We start from the raw sequence: 23941 nt of genomic DNA, 5'->3' as shown, positions 1-23941 counted from the left end.
TACAGTAAAGTTCTTGCCTATCCACTATGCAAGAGCATTTTAGTCTGAGTGAACGCAGTTTTTCAAAGTTGTGAACACAGGGAGAAGCATTTGATTGAAACGAGCAAGGAGGGAAAGTTGCAGGAGCCAGATCAAAGCACCGCTCCAGACTGAAACACTGGGAGCTGACTGAAAGTCTTCACATTTTCCCCAAAGATAGTCACTAAGAATTAAGCCACAGTGAAAGGTTTGCACAACCTGCTTTCATCTGTCTCTCCTCTCATATTAACCCTCTGGTGTGTGTGTGTGTGTGTGTGTGTGTGTGTGTGTGTGTGTGTGTGTGTGTGTATGTGCACGCCTACATAGGCTTTTGGCATGCTGACCTTTAGCTCTGAATCCTGAAATCTGTAGCTTCTATTTCTTCCTCTTCACTGCACAGCATTGATCATCATGCTGTTCTTCTACCAGCGTAGAAGCTCACACAGCACTCATCAAAGCACAATACCAGTCTTGTGTTTATTGCGGCAGTACCCAGACGTCCGCGTTTACCCGCCGGTAAATCTCCACTTGGATGACTCGCTTCAGAAGGGTTGAAAATTGGCAACTTTTCCCCTTTAGCATTTAGCTTAGTGCAGCGCCATGAAACCATAACCGTCCGACAGAGCCGTGACCGAACCCGGCCCGAGCACGACAGGCATTAAGAAATTTGTGTCTGAGCCCGACCCGAGCCCGACACAGTTAAAATCTAATTTTTTTTCTCATACTAATAACACATGTATGTTTTTTTGTGTGGAAAGCCCGCTTTTATTAAGCAACTATAGGAAGGCATTTGGAAATGTCAACAGATGAGCGCATCAGCACACACGGGACAACAAGCGCACGTTAATAAGCTGTTTAATTTATAATGTTCAATGTGTTAACCTTTCCTGATTGCTTTGTTTCCGACCGTGAAATGAATGAAATGATAAAATGAATAACGTTAGGGTTATATCCCGTTTCTGGTGAGCAGATGAACGAACTTGGCTTTCAGTCTGGGGTTTATCTCAGACACGGCACACACTGTTGGCTACAAAACTTAAACTTATTCCAACTTACACCAACTCTGCTCCGGTCGCATCTACACGTCTGCTTCCTCTTTCTCTATCTCTCTTCTGCCCACTTTACACACGCACTGAGCTCTCTTAAAGGAGCCGCAGCACCATTTTACAACAAATGCCTTATCGCGCTGATGTGACCAAGCCCGACCCGAACCTGACCATCATTTCTAAATATCTGTCTGAACCCGGCCCGACCCATCGGGACCCGTTGGGCTCGGTTCGGGTAACCATGCCTTACTTCTCTCACACACACACACACACACACACACACACACACACACACACACACACACACACACACACTTGAAGCCAGCCTAACGCTGACCCTCTCCACAGGGAGCCATGCATGACGGTTGCATTAACTTTCAACAAAAAATTACCCTCAGCCAACCAATTAACCAGCTCTTAAATCTCCTTAGTGAAGACACAGTGTGCGCATGTGTGTGTGAGATAGAGAAACAAAAGAGAACATGAGGGTGTGTGTGTGTGTGTGTGTGTGTGTGTCTGAGTGGGACAGTCAAAAAAGAGAGGGTGTGTGTGTGACTGTTGAGCAAAGGTTAATAGGACCTCAAGAGGGATAAGACAAGGGCCTTGTTACCACCAGAGCTGTCTCCTTCTGCTGCCACACACACACACACACACACACACACACACACACAGGCTCGTTGCCAAAGCTGGTGGTCTTTTGAAGAGGAGGGTAGTTCATTACTGTCCATGGCTTACACTTGCACTAATACTCCTTAATACCCAACACTCGCCTCTTATCACACTCCCTCTCTATCTCTATTGCTTCTAGTTTTTTTTAATGCTCTCTCTCTTTCTTTGTTCTTTTCTTTCTTTTATCATTTTCTCCCTCACAGGACACCAGATATGTCAGAGCATCTAATTAACACATTACCGCGTGTGCTTGACTACGACAGTTTACCTAAGAGTGTGCTTCAGCACTATTGCAAGTTAAATGAGCAAATAAGCAATGATTAATTAGAGTTTACACACCGCATTTGTGCAAAAGGCTACTGGAATCTTGATCCCTTTTTAAATTGGCTTAGGGAGCCTAAAACTGGCTCTTCAGCTCTTGAAGTGTGGTCAACTAATGCTAGCTGGCTAGGAACTAGACCAACGGGTCAAGGCAGATGGCCGCCGACCTAGAGCCAGGGTCTGTCAGCGATTTCTGTCCGTTAAAAGGAAGTTTTCCTCGCCGCTGTCGCACCAAATACTTGCTCTTGCTCAAATACAATTGAATTGAACTATTCAGTTACATCCAAATTTGTCTTGCATAGCTAGAAGTATCTCCACAACGCTGTCAGCGCTGGAGAAAGGTCCGGCTGAACCGTTCATACTGGTAAAGAGGAAAAAATGTATCAGGCTTCCTTGTATTTTTTTAAACCAATTCCAATCGTCTTGGGCAGCACTACGCCCAGATGCAGCAACGGTGCCCTTTCAAGATATGAAATAATCTAGCAGTAAGAATAGATAGCGGAGATAGTAAAGGGATAGTTGGCACCCAATGGCAGGCTGATACCAACAGTCAAACTACATTCATATAAAAAACATAAATGCCAGTATTCAAATAATTGGCTATGAAAAGTACAACCAAATCAATTTCCTTCATCACTGTCAACACAATATCTTTCACTTTTTCCCTTGTTTGACTCAGTTTATCTTCAGTTTTTTATGTCCCCAATTCTCCTGATCGTTCTCGCTTTGCTGACCTTTCTCTCCCTCTATCTACCTGAGAACATGCTTCTTCATCTCTCGCTCTGTTTATGCCTTCTTATACTCTCCCTTTCTGTCACTATGTCATTCTTTTCCCCCTCACCCTGTCACTTTCTCTCACTCCCTCCCTTCATCTCTCTCACTTTACATCTTGGGCTGTCACTCCCTCTTTCATTGCTCATCTCTCTCTTTCTCTCCCCATCTCCATCTATCCATAAAGCTCTCTCTTTCTAATCGCCCTGCTTTCTTCCTTCTCTTGTTATCGCTTTCCTCTCTAACCTTAAGAAAGGGAAAGGCCTGCTTTTACGGCGCACTTCATATCTCAACTGAACTACAGACACGGTCGACACAGTTGGCTGGCTGCTGCTGGTGTTGCATTTTTTTTTGGTTGTGTTGCTCCTTTGTCAGTCATGCTATTCTGGGCTACAAACTGACAGTCTGACAGAATAAGACTACGGCTCTCAGATAGCTGCAGCCTCTGTTACGTTGCAGCAGCGAAACAAAAGTTATGGCAGTCACTTATAACTTTCATACAGTTAGAGGCTTTACATTTTAATTACATTAAAATGTAAATTTGTAACATGTAACATTTACACAAATGCTGGGTGAGAAGCAGTATGTTTCCATCCTCCTGTTTTGATTGTGCAATTCAATTTGCATTAAAAAAAAAAAAAAAGAGTATAAAAACCAAAAGTTGAAAAAGCTTGAGATGGAAAAGCTGGTGTATCAACAAATAAACGATACAATACATGCCAACGGAAACACATTTTTACATTGCAGTACCTTCTTATACTTCATTTGCTTCGGTCTTCATGTAGTCTCGCATTGCAAGTCCACAGTGCTGTGTCAGTACGGGAGTATGGTCTGGCTACACTGCTTAACATTCTGGGATAAGGGAAAAAAAACGCTCTTGCTGTTTGTATTTCTTTAAAGCAAACATAACCGTCTTGGGCGGGGCAAAGGCCCGGATGCAGCCATGACGCCCTTGCAAAAAAGAAAGTGGAGATAGCGGAAGCGCCAGATGGCTTTATCCCAGCAACGTACATCCGTTTAGCCAGATTAGATGTCATGCTATCACTTACCTTTAAAGGCCTCCATGCCATTACAAAGTCAGAGGACTGAAGAATACAAGTAGTGGGGGAGTCACTTAAGCCCTTTTCACACATGCACTGCAAACTTGAAATTATCTAGACCAGGGGTCTTCAACGTTTTTTAAGCCAAGGACCCCTTACCTGAAAGAGACTGAGCAGGCACCCCCTACTACATATATTGTATAAAACTGAGTTGCATATTAAACTGGGCCTACAATAACATATAGGGCGGCCTAAAGCCTTTACACATACCTTTTTATGGTGACCTACAATACTAAGCTTTTAAAACATTTTTTTACATATTCATATATCATTGTGTTTTAATGTCAAACACACCGTGAATCCATAAGCTTAACTGATGGCTACCATAGTGACTACCTTACAGGCCAGCAAGCGTATCATCAATGTTGTTGAGGTTGTTGTTTTTTTTACGAATATGCCGATTTATCTTTGCTAATATGTTGGATTCATGTTGATATTTTCAGACATATTTTTAATTTTTTGGGATTAAAAACGTTCAAAAAAGTATTAGACAATAATTTGGCGGCCCCACTGCAATGACTCTGAGGACCCCCCAGGGGTCGCGGACCCCCTGTTGAAGATCACTGATATAGGACATTACCCAGCGAAACAGTGTGTGAGAAAGCAAATGTCTGAATCAGTTGCATCAGACTTACTTGTTAAAAGTGTCTTTATCCTGCCAGCTCCCGAGTACAAAGACCGTGTAATGTCGGATTGAGCCGATGTATGAATAGAGCCGCTCATTGTGCAGAGTATTCACGGCGAAACGAGTGGCCGTGTTGATGACGATCCTATAACGCGGCTTGCAGAACCAGAAGAAAACAAATGTCAGAGGGTGAAGAAGAAGAGTGACCTACACAAATATGTCTAATTGGAGAGAATAGGTAATTCAGGAACTTCTGTCAGTCAAGGGCCAAAGCTGAATCATCAGATAAATTCAAGGATCGGCAAGAGACTTGATATGATAACGAACCAGCTACGTGGCCGCGGTGTAATCCAGGTCATGTCCTACCTCCTGCACGCTTTCCCCAAGCGCCACCCCTCACCTTAATCAAACAGTTAAGTTTTGGTTAAGGTTGGTTAGTTTTTCCAGTAAGTGAGAACGCCTCTGACACGGACAATCTCCTGTGTGCTACGTAGGTAAAAGGGAAACTCTGGACAATGAGTCATCTTTGGTCTAAATTCAGCCATTGGCCCCTGCTCCATGTCATTTATGTCTTCATACTCCAACTGATGGCTAGGAAAATCATAACTGTAAATTGGAGGAAAGCATCTTTACCAACAAATATCCAATGGACTCAGAGACTGAAGTCTATGTAACATGGACATTTTTCTACAAAGATGGACTCCAGTTATGCTATGTCTCATATATCAAAACCCTAACGAGCAATTAGATGCTCGTGGGTCAAGAAATGTTCTATAATCTTTGATCTAATCTGGTACTGACACTGAAATTCAAATAAAGTTCCAAAAAGAAATTGAATAGGCCAGGACGAGTGTGTAGTTATAGTTAAGTGGGACATTTTGGAAGCTGACAATGTACGTTTTACAATTTCGGATCACCAATCTGCCGATGGCATTTCTGCCATTAATTGGGACTCGAGTCTGGGTTTTAAAACGATGAGACTATTTCAAACCGCACTTATGCAGCTGAAATGGGCCGTGCACCTGTTTCACGTGGGTCCATGCATGTTAAGAGTGTTTTAATGGACCATTATCTCACCGCATACAACTGTGGAGGACTTAAAGTATATTCATAATTAGTCATGAGTCATAACTCAGCGGTAGCCATCAGTCTCATCCAGCATATGCTCTGCAGTTATCTTGCAGTAACAGCCACAGCAGACTATTCTTTCTACTGTCAAAGGTTGCAGAGAGAGGTGGATAAAGCATTTTGTAATGCAAACCACTACTCTTCTCAACTGCATGACAAATTATTCTTTACACTTTAAGCTGAAAAAGGTGTCAAATATTACGTTTGTGATCGCATCTTGTAGATAAAGTAACAGCCCGACAATAATAGCCTGACTTGCATTGCGGGAATTCCCTTTTAATGAAAATGTCCTGTTCTATTCCATCTAACTCAGTGAGTCATGAGAAGACTTGAAAAGTCAGCACGTTTGCAGACACCCATTTTCATTTCTTGTGAAACTAACTTGGCTTTCATATTCCCCGCTCTCCTTCAAAAATCACTCTTCATGGCGATGATGGGCCATGATGGAAATGTCCGCTTAAAGCTTTGTTGAAATCATGCCGAGACAGAAAGAATTTGGGTTTTTCAGCGGCGCAAATTAATCTAATACAACTATTTAATGGGTTGCTCAATGAACACTCTACACTTTAAAAAGTTGTTTGCACTGTAGTTAGACATCTCCACATTAAAAGTAACAACTTGCAGTACATATTAAATTGCTCTTAAAGGTGTTTGCCTTAGTAATACTTCAAACGACGCAGTGAAAAAGTAATGCATTAAATTATACAAGATGCATTTGAGCACGAAGTACTGCAACACCATGAACGTATAGGACGTCTTAAGTTTCTGTCTCTTTCTCTCCGTCTGTTCTCCTCTCCGGTCGGAAAGACTTTACCCGAGCACAGCTTTCATCTAAAAATATGCACGGCAGGCTCTGTGTTAGTCGAAATGCGTTTTGCTCTATAGCGTTCCATTAAGTCAAAGTTGATGTGAATTTATTTATAGCGTGTTTAGTAACAAACAGGCACGTTACAAAGTGCTTTACAGAGAACAAAGGACAGAGACAACGATTGAATATCGATCATCACTCTGTCTGTACTGATGTGTCTGCCTGTATTCTGTGCTCGATGGTGTTTTAAGCCCCCAACGTCTCCTTCCAGGCAGCGCTGCGACCGTTGACTTCAAGGCACCTAACCCTAACCTTAACCCTAACCCTAACCACAACCATTGCCTAATCCTAGACGTTTGGGGGCTTAAAACACAGATAAACATATTCTGTCGCCTTCTTTCCATGCCTCTATAGCTTTGTTCAGACATGGAATATGTAGCATGGCTGGTTCTTCGTAACCTAGGTCTCTGTTAAATGTTCCGTCATGGATCTTGTTCAAACATGACAAGACTGAGAGAGGCAGTCGTCAAGTAGAGGGAGATGGTTCTACAACGTGGGCCCGGCCACAGACAAAAGCACGGTCACATTTACACCTCGAACGACTATCTGGGACAGAAAGGAGCAGCTTATTACATGACAGGATGTAGAAGGTCACTGAGATATGCTGAATAACAGAAGAGAGTTGGAGGAAAACTTCAAGCAAGAACACTCTTGTCAGTTCTCTTTTAAGCTGCATAAATTATGTATTATAAAACTTCACAGTTGAGGCTTTAAATCATGAGCAAAATGAATCCCTTAAATATTTTCATCAATTTCATCATTTAATAGCCTGGCTCCGCCCTCCTACGTACTTCCACTCAATTTTCATTTTCCTTCAGTACTCCGTCTGGGTTTGCGGTATATTCTTGGGTTTTCTCCGAATCAGCGAACAGAGGGAGTGGCTGAGAACGATGACGTTGAGGTCGTGCGCTAGATGCGAGCGAAGCCATTCGGTCCGTTGTGGCAACGCTGCCGAATATCCAGAAGTTAAAGCCTGAGCAAGAACAATATTTGCTGAGTTGTGTTGGTGGCCATGATGTTGTGGCCTTCCTTCCCACGGGGTTCGAGAAAAGTTAGATTTTCCAGCTCGCTCCATTAGTGGTGAAGGAGTTGGTTAAGGCTAACGCTAGCGATCCTAATGCTAAATATAAGCAGATAGTTGTCGGTCTCCCCTCTTGTTGCACATGCGCATGACATACGTCAGGACCAAACGTTAGCGATTGGTTATGGCAGATCCAGAGTAGCTCTGGGCAGATCCAATAGTTTTAAACTTCAACAGAGTACCTGCCTTCAAGGAAGTTAATACTTGTCAATGAAGAGTGGCCAGACTCTCTGTACAAATGAAATGTACCAGAGTCTGGTAGACCAGACTAATCATTTATTAGATAGAATGCAGAATGTATTCAATTCTCACTTTGCTGACAAGCTACATGTAAATAGTAATAAAAAGACGTTTGCATGGATGATTGTTGAAAATGTGGGTCTGATGATTATTACATTGGGGTGGATAAATGAAAATATGTTTATTGACTGATCTGGCATGAGAGGAATCTCCTAAAAAATCTAAATGGCTCATTCACAGAATTTCATAGTTTATTAAACTGATTCTAGTTACACGTTTAGTACGGGCGGAACAAGACGCGCGTTCAATCTTTCGCAGTAGTTCCTATGTTCATGTGACAACCATGCTCGGAATTCTGAATTTGTCTTCCCTTCAATTTAAAATAGCCCTAAAACTACTTCATCTAACCAGCCTATATTTGCCATATGGACTGCCTATAATAGCCCACCAATATTTTCCTTCCTTTGTCACACGTTTTAAGTTTTAAGGCCTATTATGATTATTGTGTTTTTTTCTCCTTTGTCATTCTTGTCCGGCGAAGACTCTAGGCCATGTCACATTGAATGTATGCCCTCAGTCTGTTAATGATGGTGCTTGTGTATACTTGAATGCATTATGAATCAATGCTCTTTATCAGCCTGTTCTCATGAACCATTCGTACACATAGCTACGCAATGCAAAGCACTGTAATTTGTATGTATTCAACGTATTTATTATTGTATGCACCACATTGACCGCTGTTGTATAAGAGCGCTCTGGTCCACATACAGAGGAGGTCGGAGTGGATGAGGTGGGTCATAAAACACAAGGCTTTCATGCTGGAGTGTGGAGTTTGTGTCCCGTGGAAGAGGCAAGACTTTCACCCAGGAAACAGGTGTTCATGTCCCCGGGAGTACTACTTTAAGGTGCTGTAAGTAGGATTGCGAAGATCCAGGACAGCCAAAACATTTGAACATCAACAACTTCTCAGTCCCTACACTGCTAAAGCCCAAAACGGTCTCCTAAGCCCCTCCCACCACAAGGGAGAATGAATGTGTGTGCAGGAGCAGTGATTGACACGCAGTTAGACACCCCCCCCCCCCCGGCTCTGATTGGTGCATCTGAACAGTGAGCTGTGGATTTTTGCAAACCGCACTATATAAGTCTTACCTACTGCACCTTTAAGGGGACCGGTGTTTTAATCCAAACCAAGATCTTTTTTTTCTAATCTTAACTAGTCGTTTTGGTGCCTAATCTTAAGTGTCGTCGCCGCATGGCAGTCACCTTTTGTCGGCTAAACTTAACTGCAATGGCCGCTGGAAAGACCGGCAGCTTACGGTGACCGTTGCCAGTCACCTTTTCTCGACTAAATTTAACTGTAAAGACCACTAAACCTAACTGTCATGTGACCATTCGTGGAGGGGCCAGCCGGCAGACACCTAATTTCGTAGGATATCATATGAATTGCAGTGCATACATTTTCTTACAATATAAGAACCCGTTCATGAGAATGCGTTGTCATGATGTGAGTGTAAAATGATTGATAGATACATACAAATTGTGTACAGATTACCCTGACATGATTAATACCATAATATGCTGCCTGGAGAATGCCACTTTTCAAGCCCCTGGAGTTTGTTTTTTTTTCTTTTTTAGGAAATCCACATTTCCAAAATTTGCGAATTAAATATATTATCTTTTGAATTTTGTATATGTGTAAATAAAGAAACAAAACAAATGCTCACATGGAAAGGTTACAAGGCCCGACAGAAATTGCCACTGTGATGGAAAAGGTCACGGGGGCACTTATTTAAACATGAGGAAGACATGTAAAATCACCAGCCCATTTAGGTTATGAAGTGCATATACGTACGTATGAAAAAAGGCTTTTTTTCCTCTTTATCTCTTCAGCCCTCCCTCTTAAACTTTCTAATCTCCTGCATTTCCTTTTCTACACCTCCTCCTTAACAATCAACAATCTTTATTCCTCCTCCTCACCTTCTCCCACTCATTCTCCCATCATTTGTCATTTCTGCCCTTTATCCTCCACGGCCAATCGCTCTCGCTCTCCCTCTCGTCTCTCACCTCTTCCCCCAACCTCCTCCTCCTCTCATCGCTTCACTTCTCCCTCCATCTTTTCCTCTCAATCTCCCCCACTTATTTATCTCTTTCCATCGTTGCACCTTTCTCTCCCCTCTGAGTGACAGGTAAAGCAGCCGCCGACATGCTTCCCAGCCAAGGAAATGGTTTTTCTGTCTACCTGGTCTATCTGTCCGTCCACCTGTCTGTCTAAGCGTCTGTCTGTCTGTATCACTTAACCAGGCAGCATTTCCTGTAGCTGGCAATGACACAGGCTATTATCTGTTAATCAGCATTCAATCAAGCTCTCTCACACACACACACACACACACACACAAAAAAGGCACATGAGCACATACACAAGTGGTGTTATCCCTCTCACTTCACATGCACTGCTAAACAGCAATTTAGTGTGACTGGCAGATAGATGAATGATTGATGAAATAATGAAATCACATGTGGGTGGATTGACAGGCAGATGGATTGGTGAACTAGTTGAAGTGAGGGTTATTGGATGCATAAATGGGTGGATGGATATTCAGACAGAATGATATAATAAGACAATAAGAGATCAGAAGGTGAATGGATGGATGGATAAAAATCACGCGCACACACATCACGAGGAAGGGATGAAGAGAAAAATGAGAGAGTGAGCGATAAAGAAAAAGCAAGCAGATGCTGGATTACGGTTGTGTACGCTTGGCAGTATTTTAGTCAAGGGAGTGCATTTGCGCGTGTGTGTGTGTGTGTGTGTGTGTGTGTGTGTGTGTGTGTGTGTGTGTGTGTGTGTGAAAACGAGGCAAAATCCAACTGGCAGGCAAATATTATGATGTTTGCTCTTCTTCTCCTCTGTCTGCTGAGCTCTATTCATCTCTCTCCATCCAAACCTGTCCTCCTTAATTCATTTCCTTTTTACCACCCAACTTTATATTCTCTTTTAATTACTTTTCTTCAGTCTCTCATTCTGCCTCCTCTAGTTCTGTTAAGTTTTCCATTGAGTAAAACATTTTTCCACTCCGGCTCCCACTCCTCTCTCAGTTTCTTAGTATAACACCAAATACTGAATGATATATAAATATTTATTATACTCCTTCCTGTGTTTCTGTCTCTTGTCGCCCTCGGGCACTTTTCCCAATCATAATTCCCTTTCTTCTCCACCTCTTATGCCCCTATCTCATTTTACTCAATCCAGTCCTACATTACAATCTGGTGGCTGTTACTTTACACTAAAGGAACTGTCAAAATATTTAAACACCAAGAGGCTACAGACCACCTATATAGAGGCGAAAAATGTCCCCTTCCGGTGAACACCATGCAAACTTATTTCAGAAAAGTAACATATGTATGGTAATGAACGAGGAGGTTTGAATCGAGTACTGAATTACACATATGATGTCAATTTAAAAGATAATTTTGCAAGTTAATAAAGTCACAGTGTGTCTTGTCGTTGTACCACTTAGTTTTGTGTGAAACCGCTCAGTGAACTACATGCTGCTCGGTGTTTCACTCCCAACTCGTCAAATACTGACTCTTGGTCAGTGTCTCTCAGTGTCAGATACCGACGCAAAAATCCTCCTTTAGCGTCTGTATGGAACGCACCGGGCAGAGCAGCAGCTCGACCGCAGCGCTGTAAGATGACGTAGTAATAAGAGCCATAACGGTAGTGAGCAGCATGCAGGTTGGGGTGGTGGATGGGTCAAACAACACAGGACTTTCACCCAGGAGACCGGGGTTCACGTCCCATTCTTGTCCCATGTGTCACTGAAACGTACATTTTGTAACCCCACCCACCATCTTTTCCTAAACCTGGTCTCACATTGCCAGACCTTCCTCCACAGCGCTGCAGAGAAAGGTCTGGCTAGTCCACACAGCATTCTGGGATGGGAGAAAAACGCGTTCTGGTTTATTGGCATTTCTTTAAACCAATCACAATCGTCATGGGCGGCGCTAAGCTCTGCAAGGAGCTGCTGCAAAATAGCCTCTGGAAGGAACTTGATTTGGTGGAACGTGTATGTTTAAAAGTTGTTTTAGTCGTGCAACAGAAAACTCAGATTGGACAGATAGTCTAGCTAGCTGTCTGGATTTACTCTGCAGAGATCTGAGGAGCAGTTAACCATAGTCCTCATAAATTCCACCGATGTTTAAAATTCCAACGCAAAGAAAGCGGAAGGAAATGGACATCGGCGAAAATACATGCATCCGGCGGAATTTCCTGCAGCACCGGAGCAATTCCGGAAGTGGAACTTCATGGATATAGACTATCCTAAACCTAACTGTCCCGTTCTTGTGCCGCATGTCAGTTAAACGTATTTTTTTTAAATGACGCCAAATCATTTTAAACCCAGAGCGTCAAAAAGTGAGGATAAGAGTCCCGACCAAGCACAAATTATTTGAAATCACCACTGCGTCTGACTGAGACGCTAAAGGAGACTTTTTGCGCCAGTAACAAACGCCAAAGGCCCCTGACCAAGCGTCATTTTTTTGACGCACTTGGAGTGAGAATGTGCTGAAAGACAAGCAGTCAGTATGGTAAGTCAAAACTCAACCAGGAACGGACAGTCTGGGTTATAATCTTACTGTTTGCATTTTCTTTCTTTCTAATATGTTTTGCTAAACTGACTGCTTGGGTTTTTCGCCCCATTGGACTTATTTTTGTCCCTGCATTCCTAGATCTATTCCCAGAGTTGTAATAAACTGGAATCATCCTTGAATTGGATTACAATGGCCCGTCTATTCTGTTACTGTAAAGTTTGATTTAGACATTTTGAGTTCTATACAAAGTGTTTTTTTTTTTAATAGAGCAGTTGAGAGTGGCTCTGACAGTGACTCTGACTACATCTGTGAGTCTTCTGGGTAAGACTTCCCACACAGTCTGACATAAATTAAATTTCGCCACAGTGAGAATAAAGTGAATGATGCTTGCATATCATCCAATATCTTCTGGCTCCCTTCTCTTCCATCTAAACTCTATAACTCTGTTTCTTATTACCTCCCCCCCTCTACCCACACTTATTTGTCTCATTTCCTCCTTTATTTTCTATCTGCCATCCATAGTCTCCCTATTTCCCTCCCTCCCTCCTCATCCCCCCCCCCCCCCCTCCTTCCAAGCTTGTTGATTCAGCCGACAAAGCAGCCTCTCAGTCTCACTTGCCTAACATCTTCTATTAAATATGGATTAATTACTTCGAAACCTTGTTAAGCTTCATTAAGACCTTGTGCATTAATCATCAGTCATTTTAATTAGAGGAAAAGGAGTTTTCAATGTGTGTTTTACACCTCCAACATTCCAATCGACTCAATCACGACTAGATTTGTCTCCAAGTTTGTTTTGCAATTTGTGAAAAGAACTTAACCTTTATCCAACCAGAGAAGGTTGCCTGAACATGTGCCCTCCATTCGCCAAGTTACTCAAATTAGAGTTCTTGAAGGGACTCCTGTAAGGATTAGTGTCCACGTTCACTATTCAGCTTTTCAGGAAAGCTGCAATAGCCTGCATGAGCCATCATACCCATTATTTACCCATACTCATTCATCAAATGCCAAAAAACGACATACATCTACGTTCCAGTGACAAAGCCCTTAAGCAGCCATCGTAATTCTAACTCATGTCTGTTCAAGGAGAAAGTAGTTTGTCACAAAGAGCCACAAAGTTCACAAAGGGAGGAGGTCTGGGTCAACAAAACGTCAAAACTTTGACACGGGAGACAAGTGTTTATTTTCCTACCTATAGTCAATGTTGATTTCCTTCAACTATAACTGTGGCCGTTGCCTAACCGTAACCATGTGTCATTATTGTAACCATGACAATGAAGGTCCTCTAACCTTTTTCGCCAAACCATGATCTCTAACCATTTTGTTTTGGGGCCTAAACCTATAACCAAACCTTAACCATGCAGTTTTTATTTGTGAAACTAATCCAATGTTGTTCTGTTGATAGAGGCGTCAGATCAGAAAATGCTTAAATGTGTCGTTCTGGAAGCCATGGACCACCAGGGATTTTCGTTTCTTGAGGAGTTGTGGTGGCCGTTGCAAAAGTTACCTTCACATTTGTTCTGTAGGGATCTACTAAACAGTTTGTATTGAAATTCCAACAGAACAGATCACTTCAATGCGTGTTCATTAGCAGCATTTTATTACAAACCAGGACCTTTTTCCTAAACTTAACTAGTCGTTTCGGTGCCTAAAACTTAACTTTCGTCGCTGCAATAACGCTCACTTTTTCTTGCCTAAACTTAACCGTAATCTCCGCCAAAATGACCGCCAGCTCGTGGTGCTCTGTACACGGCGCCAGTCATCTATTTTCAGGTAACTGAACCACCAACTACCGCTGACCTGACGGAGCACCATGCGGAGCACCATGCGGAGCACCATGCGGAGCACCGTAGCCGGTGTCGCAGAGCTCTGTAGCGGCTAAACACATCTACTAACTGCCGCTGATACGAAGAACTGTGACGGAGGCCTGTAGCCTGCATCACAAAGCTCTGTAGCGGCTACGGTGCAACTGCTGCTCTGTAGCATGGAGCTCCATAGCCGATGTCACGTGACCAGCCGGCTGTCTCCTAGTTTTCGTACGATATCATACGTTTGAGTGTGCATAACTTTTCGTACGATATCCTACGAACCCATTCATGAGAATGCGTTGAAATAATACAGCATACTCTTAAAAAGAAGTCTTTGTGCCACTGTCTTCATGTCTGAGACTGACAACAAACAGTACTGAATCTGATGTCAGTTATGATGACCAAGATAATCTCATTCAGACGCATCAAGTCGGCGGGTAAATTTATACAAAATATCTCTCACTACAGTTTGAAGTGTATTAGCTCATGTAGACACAAACATCTCACTAGCACTACCCCATCTAGGCCTTTTAAGTAGTATTCTCAAAGCATCATTATATGCTACCTGTAATCTTTTCATGTGTCCCTTCTTGTAATCAACCCATAAGTGTGCAGTATACAGAGGTGTGAGTGACGTCTTTTATTTTGCTTTTTAATACTTAATATAACATAATACTTATGTTGTAATATGTTATGTTGCTCTGATCTGGTACAGTATCAACCAAAAGAAACTAACATTTCTCTAGCAACAACCTTTAGGGTTGGTGGGAACTCACTAAAGAGTATGAGCTGTTTTTCTGTGGCAACTACTTAATCAAAAATTACATTTTGACAGATTGTAAGGCAAATCTTAAAAGCTTAGCCCTCCAGTTAATATCCCTGTAAGAAGTGCCATTATTGCAAATATTCAAATTGCACCTTTTCCAAGATGGAACAATTCTAATTACCAAAACTCTTGTAACTTGTGAGCTTGAACGTGACCCAAAACTTGTTTGTGTTTAGGGGATACCTCATGAAGTCAAAGTGCAATAAAACATAGGAGATGCACATCTGCATCATCATGCCCCGAAGCCTCCGCACGATAAAAAACAAAAACATTTTACATATCATGTCTGCTAGCATTCAACTGCTGAATTCTGTCTGGGATGCCATTATGCCCTTCCAAGGCTAAGGGCTTTTCGATGCACTGTTGTATCATTCGTGACTGCTGTATAATTTATGGGCTGCTGTAAAATTCTCTCTTTATAATTCATGTAACGAACGTATTAACTGTAATTAATGGTTTAACCTGTTATAATGAAATCATTGTCCACCAGGCATATCTTTTATCTAGGCTATTACTGCGAAACAGATGCATGGGCAAAGTGTTGGTGACGTTTTTTTGCTGCTATGATGTGAAATATTGAACACCGATATAAATGCTCTTTTCTTCAAAGTTGGAATATATTTGTATCATTACTAAAGATGTTCAAAGCCCACTGTTGTGTTGGTCTCTACTGAATTAAAGTAAAAGGAAGGGAATTGCGTCTGAAGATGTTCCTAGCTGACAACATTTTTGCTTGTATCTATGTAATGATGCAGTGATGAACCTTGGCAGTATAGAAATCTGTGTCAGTAGCAGTACAAAAACATGTGTAGTCAGAATAACTAGCCACATTAACCAACACTTGTCTATAAGCCATAGCCTGTAGTATTTAAGCCATTTTTTTTTTTTTTTAAACATATCCACAGTTGTTTATCGTTTGTATTCTTGGTTTAATACGTTGCCAAACAGCTTATTAGAGGAATGCATATGTAGTAAATCAGTATGAAGTAAGAATTATCGGTGGTACTAATGGATGAATGCTAGAATTTCTTTAATGACTACAGCTATACATTTGTTTCCACTGAGTGGTGTGTTTTGGCTCTGTTGATGCACCGGGTAAGAAGATTTCGCCCTCAGGGCCACTAAATATCAATTTTCCTTGGTCTTTCCATTAGATGTGCCTTTCAATGCTGCGTTACCCTTCACTGCTCAGAGTGTCTCATTCGGTTTTCTACTGTCAGACACAATTGTCACTCTGACACCATATTCCATCACTGTTGTTTGCCTCCTGCATGGAAATAACTTTGCTGTTTTCAGGCAATAACTTTGATAACTGACCACAAGCTTTCAGACAAATAGCACTTCCATGTATCCATGCATGCAGAGGGAGCAATATAGTGTGTGTTTTTTTGTCTTTGACAATGGTTTACTTTTATTTTAAATGTTTTTGTTTCTCTTTTTTGGCAAGCAAGCCCCATCATTGACAGATGACACTGTAATCTATTTTAAATACATTATGCTGACACGTTCAGATCCCATTGATTGAATGATTGATTGAATGATGGGCATTGAATAAACTCTTTAAAGAACAGCCATACCAGCATTTATATTAACAACTTTTTTGACCAAGATCAATTCAAAACATTGAGCTCGCATAGGTAGAGTAAACCCGGGTGCAGCTTCCACACAGTTGGTGAACGTTGACGCACAAACTGGAGGACTTTGATCAATAGAAAACCATCTTGACAGTGCTGATCCTTGAGGGAATGGATAACCAGACGCTCCAAAAACAGAAGAATCGATCTTATCAGCTAGGAATAAGAGACATGGCATGGTTTAAGGGATAGGAGTAATTTACAGGGGGGATCAACCAAAAAAAAAATCTAATCATAATTTCCTTTACATGAATAAAGACATTTGCACCACAACTTGTTGCAGAAAAGGTCCAAATTGTTGCAGAAAAATTCACCAGAATGCAGGAAATGAAGTGTTTGATATGCTCAAAATGTCAATTTATTTTTTTTTGTTGTACCTGTGCGAGTTGTCCCTACTGTATGTTAAGGAGTTCCAGAGACTACTAACTTTGTGGGAGCATGCAAATACATTTCTTAATGCCACTTTCTGGTGTAACCAGGCACTAATACTGCACTTAACACACTTTTTTTTGCTTTCTAAATGCATATCATTGACTACAGAAAGTGCTCTCTCTCTCTCGCTCTCTCTCTCTACTTTTTCATTCAATGAACAACTCTCTCACACACACATACACACACACACGACGCCGCAGCACTCCGCATGCCCTGCTATTAGGCTGTCAGTTAGTCAGGCCAATAGAATAAGTGCCGTGGATTAGGCAGACACACACACACACACACACACACACACACACACAGTGAGGGAGGATGGACAGCATACTAAACAGAGCGGGGCACGAGGTGACAGATATCCTGTCATAAAGCGCGCGCACACACACACACACACACACACACACACACACACACACACACACACACACACACACACACACACACACACCAGAGGAAACAATTATAGCCACTCAGACAGTCGATAACAGCGAGACATAATCAACTTAGTGTCATTTTTCTTATTTTCTTGACCTCCTGTCATCCTTCGTCTTAGTCATTTCCTCCAACCACTCCTACTTTGCTCCTCCTTCTGCTTTTCTGTCTTTCCCTCCTCCTCTTCTATTTCTCTCTCCTCCTGCTCAGCCAGACAGGAGTGATGAACGAGGCAACAGACGACAAGACTCTCTCTTTTACCAGTCTTGTCCTTTCGCCTCCGATTTGCCTTCAATCTCCTCTCCGGTCTCATCCTCCTCCTCTTCCTCCTTTCTCCTTCCTGTCTAAGCCATCCCTTCATCCTCGCCTCCTATTTCTTCCTCCTCACGGTCCACCTCTCTGCTCCCTTCTGTGCCCTTTCCTGTCTTCTTCCTCGATGCTACTTTCCCCATCGTTTCCCTCTCTTCTCCTCCCCTCTCTTCCGATCTCTCCTCTCTTACCATATCTTCTCCTTGTTCATCCAATAATTTATAAAAACAATAATAATAATAATAATAATACATTTGATTTATATAGCGCTTTTCAAAGTGGTCAAAGACACTTTACAAGAAAACCATGGTAAGTATGGTGTGATTTGAATGTGTCCAGACTGGTACGGTCACTGATGTTTATGGGATGTTTATGCCCTTGCACTCCTCTCCTTCCCTACATCCTTCTCTCTCCTCCCTTCTCCTACACTCTTTGCCCATGTGTCCTCATCCCCTTTCTCCCATCTCTCCCTCCCTATCCTCTTCTCGGCTCACAACCTCCACTCTCTCTCTTACTCATCTTTCCGTCCCGCTTCCTTTCCCTCTCTCTCTTCAGCTCCGTCCTCCTCTATCTCTTCACGTCTTCCTCTCCTCCTCCCCCGCAATTTAAGGTTGTCCATTCTTTGCCCTTGCCAAGTTGCCCTCCCACCTCCTCCTCTCGTCTCCCCACTGCATGTTCCACTGCTCTTTTCTCTGCCTAAATAAAACCCCATGTTCTCTCCTCACCTTTACCTTTCCTCCGTCCCGCTCTCCTCTGTTTGTATGACACTGTCTCTCTCTGTGTCACAGGAAGCGTGACACGCACACTCCGCACTAATCACATAAAGGGCTCCATAATTGGGGGAATTGAAGGCAGGTGATTTGATCAGAGCCAGAAACTTCGTCCGCGTTCCTCCAACATGTCAACCCGCTGGGCGAACGAGTCAAGGAGAGACAGAGAGAGAAAGTGATACACGGTCATTTTCCTTATCCCTTTCGTACTTTCCCCCCTTCTGTCCTTACTGCCAAATAAATCTTATTAAGTGGAATAGAAATTGTAAATTGGTTTTCCTGAAAGCGCGCGCACACACACACACACACACACACATACACACACACACACACACAGCAGCCTAGTCGTCACCAGATCGACCGGATGTTTCAACAATTAGCGAGCACTGGAGCTCAAAGGCATGGATCAGGAGCACAGCTTCCTCCAACACACACACACACACACACACACAGCGATGAAAAATACAGCCTTGTGTAACACGTCTGGCTGCAATTAACGATTATTTTCTCGATTAATCGATTAGTTGTTTAGTCTACAAAATGTCAAAATGGTGAAAAATGTCAGTCAGCATTTCATAAAGCCCAAGATGACGTCTTCAATTTGACCTCCTGGATGAGAGGCTGATTACAACTTCTAAAAGATGCCTGACAGACAGACAGACAGACAGACAGACTCAGGGTGAGATCACTTTCTTCATCACTGGCTTTCAGTCTATTATCATTATAGCTGAATGGGTTGCTTCACACTTTCTCTAAAAACAAAACCCAGCTGCTGGAATTGGAATAAGAAGAATGATTATGGATGGATGGATGGATCTGATGTACCAATATCGCCCCCCAACGGCACAGGGGCGAACAACAGACAGCGAAATCTCTCTCTCTCTCTCTCTCTCTCTCTCTCTAACTCTCTCTCTCTCTCTCTCTAACACGTGGGCGCGCGCGCGCACACACATACACACACACACACACACGCACACACACACACACACACACACACACACACACACACACACACGCGCAAACACTCCCAATGAAATAACCCGTTAGGTATAATGTAAGTAATGGTAGAGGGGATGTCAGAATGACACCACACACATATCCCAGCAACAATCGAAGTCTGACTTGTAAAACAACATAAAAAATGAATAAAAAGTCAGAAAAAAAGAATTTATATATAATAGTTGCTCCTTCTTAAAGCGACATCTTCATGAGCAGATGAGGCTGTAATGCAAAATTGACTATGAAACATAGACGGCCAGTTCTAATTCATTTCTTAAATATGGGTTTTTAAACGGTTTTCTCTCCTACAGGTCGGTTTAAAATCAATAAAAACACAAACCATGTGTTTTAGGGCTTTATTCCGACATCCACGCATATATTTGGCCAATATATATATTTTTATTTCACCATAACGCGCAATGTAACGCTTTCTTTACTGCTGCCACCATTACGCACGGAGAGAGGGACTGCTGCTCCGCCGTGGCCGGAGACAGAGCCAGAGGGGGACAGAGCGAGAGAGAGGGGGAGAACTTAGTGTTTGGAGCCAGTCTTCCCTACAGAGTAGCCTCTTTTTGCAGCCTTACAGGTCATGAATACCAAGCAGAAGGTGCTGAGAGAGGGGCGGACACGGAGACGACAGGCTGCACTCAGCTGCAAACATCGCTGATTTAAAGAGATGAACTTGTGAAAATGGGGGTCGTGCTGCTGCTTGCCTGAGTTCCGCAGAACACACTACCTCCTGTGTGGTACTCACAAGAAACAGACAGAAAAGCAGGTTTTAACTCGTGGATCGTGCGAAACATCAGCTTATAATCATATTTACAGTGACACAACGTGCTTTTATTCTGTCTTTACGCAATACGCGTGTAGCAATCATTACACGTTTCAACGTCTAAATAAGCGCCCTTTGATTTCATCTTCATATTATCCGGAATTTAATTCGGGACATTTGCGTTTTATGTGAGAGCAAACTTTCTATCCGCGCTGCTGTAATTATATATCTACAACGCTTCAGTTTCTGATGATTTCTAATCGGAATTATCACTGATTGTAAAGGCTTGGACACTCTGCGAACCCGCGAACTCGCTATATGCCTCTTCTGCGCGTAACAAGTGCCAGCGGAGAGGTGCTGGCTCCGGACTGCCGTGCAGCGGTGTTGCAGCGGGTTACAGCATCGGGTGTAGTTGCTGTTTTGAGAGGCGAATTATAAAAGGCATTAGCCGACTAGATCTCAGATCACAACTAAAAGTTGAATTAAAAAGCTGTATAGCTTCTGGAAGGAAACGGACTTCTACGAAAGTAAGCAGCACACGTTATCCCACCATACTGCGGTACAATGATGTCCGTGCGTGTTCACTGTCACAAGACAAAACAATCTCATCATAGGATTAATAAATCAGGGGACAATTTATAAAAAAAATTTAAAAAAAAAAAACTGTTCGCACATTTACGCTCATACGGAGCCAGGACGCACCGGTGCGCCCGCTTCCAAACACCCCAGCGAGTTCACAGCGGAATGTATCCTACATAAAAACGGAACAACATCCAAGTCACGTAAAAAGCCTAAACAGCATACAGTCCACGCGTACAGGACGCTTTATGGAGCAAAACCTACCGAAACTTCACTCCAAACCTCCAGTGCGCACATCAGATCTGCGAGGCAGACCCACATATGATGATATGAGCTCAAAGCAAGCTGTCAACATAAGTCAAACTATCACTATTATCAGCAATACCAGTTATACTTCCAGGCATAAATCAATTGTTTCCATTTAAACGAGTGATGCATGGTATTTATATACCATTATTATTATTATTATTATTAAGGCATTTTCTGCGCGCACTCACAGGTAGAAATTCTATTCCACAAATGGAAATGTGTTAAAAAAAAAAACTGACTTTAGGGGGTATTTTCACAATATACAAAAAAAAACACACAGAAACAGATGCAAAAACGCTGAAACGCACAAATCAACGTGCATGTGCACTTTATGTTGCGCCACCTCAGCGCCGTGGCATTTATTACCGAGTCAGACTCAAAAGAAATCCTCAAAAGCGCACTAAAACACAGAAATATATCAGTGTGAATGTTGTTGTTTTTTTTTTATCTACAAATTAAACAAAGAAATCGCGTTACCTGGAAAGAATTGTCCAGCAGTAAATCCCAAAAGTACAAAGTAGAGGAAAGCTGTAGACAAACCGAGAGAATAACTCCGTTTATCCATTTTCCCCCCCCCTTTCTTTTTCTTCTTGTTTTGCTCAGTCGTGCGGGTTATTTTACATCCCGGATGGTCCTTACACTGCTTCTCCTTAGTTCGGAATAATAACAGTGACAACAGTCATACAATCCTCGCATTGGTGGAGAAGAAGAGACAGAGAGACACAAGTCACAAGCGAAGACAGAAGTTGGAGGCGAATAAACAGGAGCTCTCTCCTCCCGGGTCCGGCAGAGCGAGTCTGTGTGTGCGCTTCAGGGCGCGTGTGTTTGCCACAGAGTGTGTGTGTGTGTGTGTGTGTGTGTGTGTGTGTGTGTGTGTGTGTGTGTGTATGTACGGTTAGGGGTACAGTGTGTGTCGTGTGCGCGCGCTCAGACGGTCTCTGACAGACTGACGTTGAGTTGGAGAGGAATGGAGAGCAGTGCGCACCACGCCGGGTGCCAGACACCCGCGTAAAGACGGGCGCGTTAACGCGTGGAGAACATCCGATCGGGAGTTTCAAAATAAGATCGAGTGGCAGCAGAAGGGTCATTGGATTTCCGCAGCAGGAAAATAGTCATGAAGCATCATCGATAGGGGGTACGATTAGGACAATTGCAGGAAAACGAATGAATAGTATTTATTTCAAATTGGACAAGTTAAGGATGTTTATTCACGGCGTTTAAAAGGAAAGATTGACACTTTTTTTCCGCAAACACTGAACCTTAGACATGAAGTAGCCGAATACTAGATGATTCTTTCATTAGTGGTAAAGTGAAAGGTGAAACTTATAACAAATTTTAAATGAGGGGAAGTTGGTCATTGCAGCATGGAGTTGTAGAACACAGGGAATAAAAAGAAACCATAGCAACTGTTCCATTTTAACAGAACCTATTTTGCAGCTTCACGTCTATTTAAATGTACCCTAAGGTCTCCATGCATACTGCCTGTTGGTCTTTTCTAAATCACCAAATATAGGCTTTTATTTGAGGGGCCAGGTGCCCAAACTCCCACAGTCTTCACTGGTTTTCGCAAGCCTGACTATGCTGAAGTTCTTTACAGTTGTCTGGCTTCCCCCGGGTCCTACTGCCTGAATCCTCCGCAAGGATAGGATTCAGGTGTGTGTGTGTGTGTGTGTGTGTGTGTGTGTGTGTGTGTGTGTGTGTGTGTGTGTGTGTGTGTGTGTGTGTGTGTGTGTGTGTGTGTGTGTGTGTGTGTGTTCCCCTCTCTCTGTTGTCATTAGATCCCTCTCAGTCCACTCATTTTACTGCCATAAGATTTCTATTTCAAGGTCTCTCTTTCTCTCTCTGTCTCTCCGACATATAGGTGTGTGTCTTAGTGACTGGGCTATCCCTGTCATGCTATCTGGACAATACAAAAAGGATCCAACTTTGCAGTGCTGCACACTGTGCTGAAAAAGCGGGTTAGATGTTAAACTGCAGACTGAGGCACACGATGCACATGCACGTGTGTTTGGTATTGAAGGGATTCACCTCCTAAGGAAATACCTGCTGGAGGGCGAAGCACTTTCAGGCAGTTAAAGGCTGAGACAATTTGCAACTGAAATTTCCCAACTCAAAACTTACTGACTAAGACAAGTGCATAGAACCAATAGTCACAGAAAAGAACGAGAAATAAAGGCCAGGACACTGAGGAAAAGTGCTAGTGAACATTAAAACAATCATTGTTAACCCTTGTGTTGTCTTTCCGTCGACCATGCAACTTTTTGTTTTTCTGGGTCAAAATTTCAACTATTTTTAAACGTGTTGCTTTTCCACCGATGTTTTGTCACTTTTTTCAAGTTCTTTTATAAAAAAAAAAAAAATTAAAATGCTATGAAATTGAATAAAACTTGTGAAGAGCATTGTAGGGAGCCATCCACATTATTTAATTTGAAAATTTGGTTGAAAGAAACCCACATTTCTGATATAGAAACTTTTTGAAAATGGGTCAAATTTGACCAGAGGACAACAGGAGGGTTAAACCAAATTGTAATGAAGGCCTTGGAAAAAAAGACTGAAAACAACAGTGACGGTTCCGGTTCTTCTCTGCCCGTGATTATGAATCCTAGTTACTTCA

At 42.5% G+C, this 23941-nt stretch overlaps 1 protein-coding gene across 12 annotated transcripts in view; it reads right to left on the bottom strand.

Moving 5' to 3' along the window:
• Window positions 1-22182, bottom strand: part of ptprt (protein tyrosine phosphatase receptor type T) — a 447834-nt gene extending 425652 nt beyond the window's left edge. For all 12 annotated transcript variants that reach the window (XM_036001937.1, XM_031277206.2, XM_036001938.1 and 9 more), the window contains exon 1: window positions 21805-22182. In XM_036001937.1, coding sequence (XP_035857830.1) covers window positions 21805-21892 — 88 coding nt within the window. In that variant the 5' untranslated portion in view covers window positions 21893-22182. The remainder of the gene's footprint in view (window positions 1-21804) is intronic.
• Window positions 22183-23941: the final 1759 nt, after the last annotated feature.

This window comes from Sander lucioperca, chromosome 6 (assembly GCF_008315115.2).
Source record: "Sander lucioperca isolate FBNREF2018 chromosome 6, SLUC_FBN_1.2, whole genome shotgun sequence".
NCBI lineage: Eukaryota > Metazoa > Chordata > Actinopteri > Perciformes > Percidae > Sander > Sander lucioperca.
The sequence above is the reverse complement of the archived record's forward strand: the minus strand, read 5'-3'. Positions and strand labels throughout refer to the sequence as shown.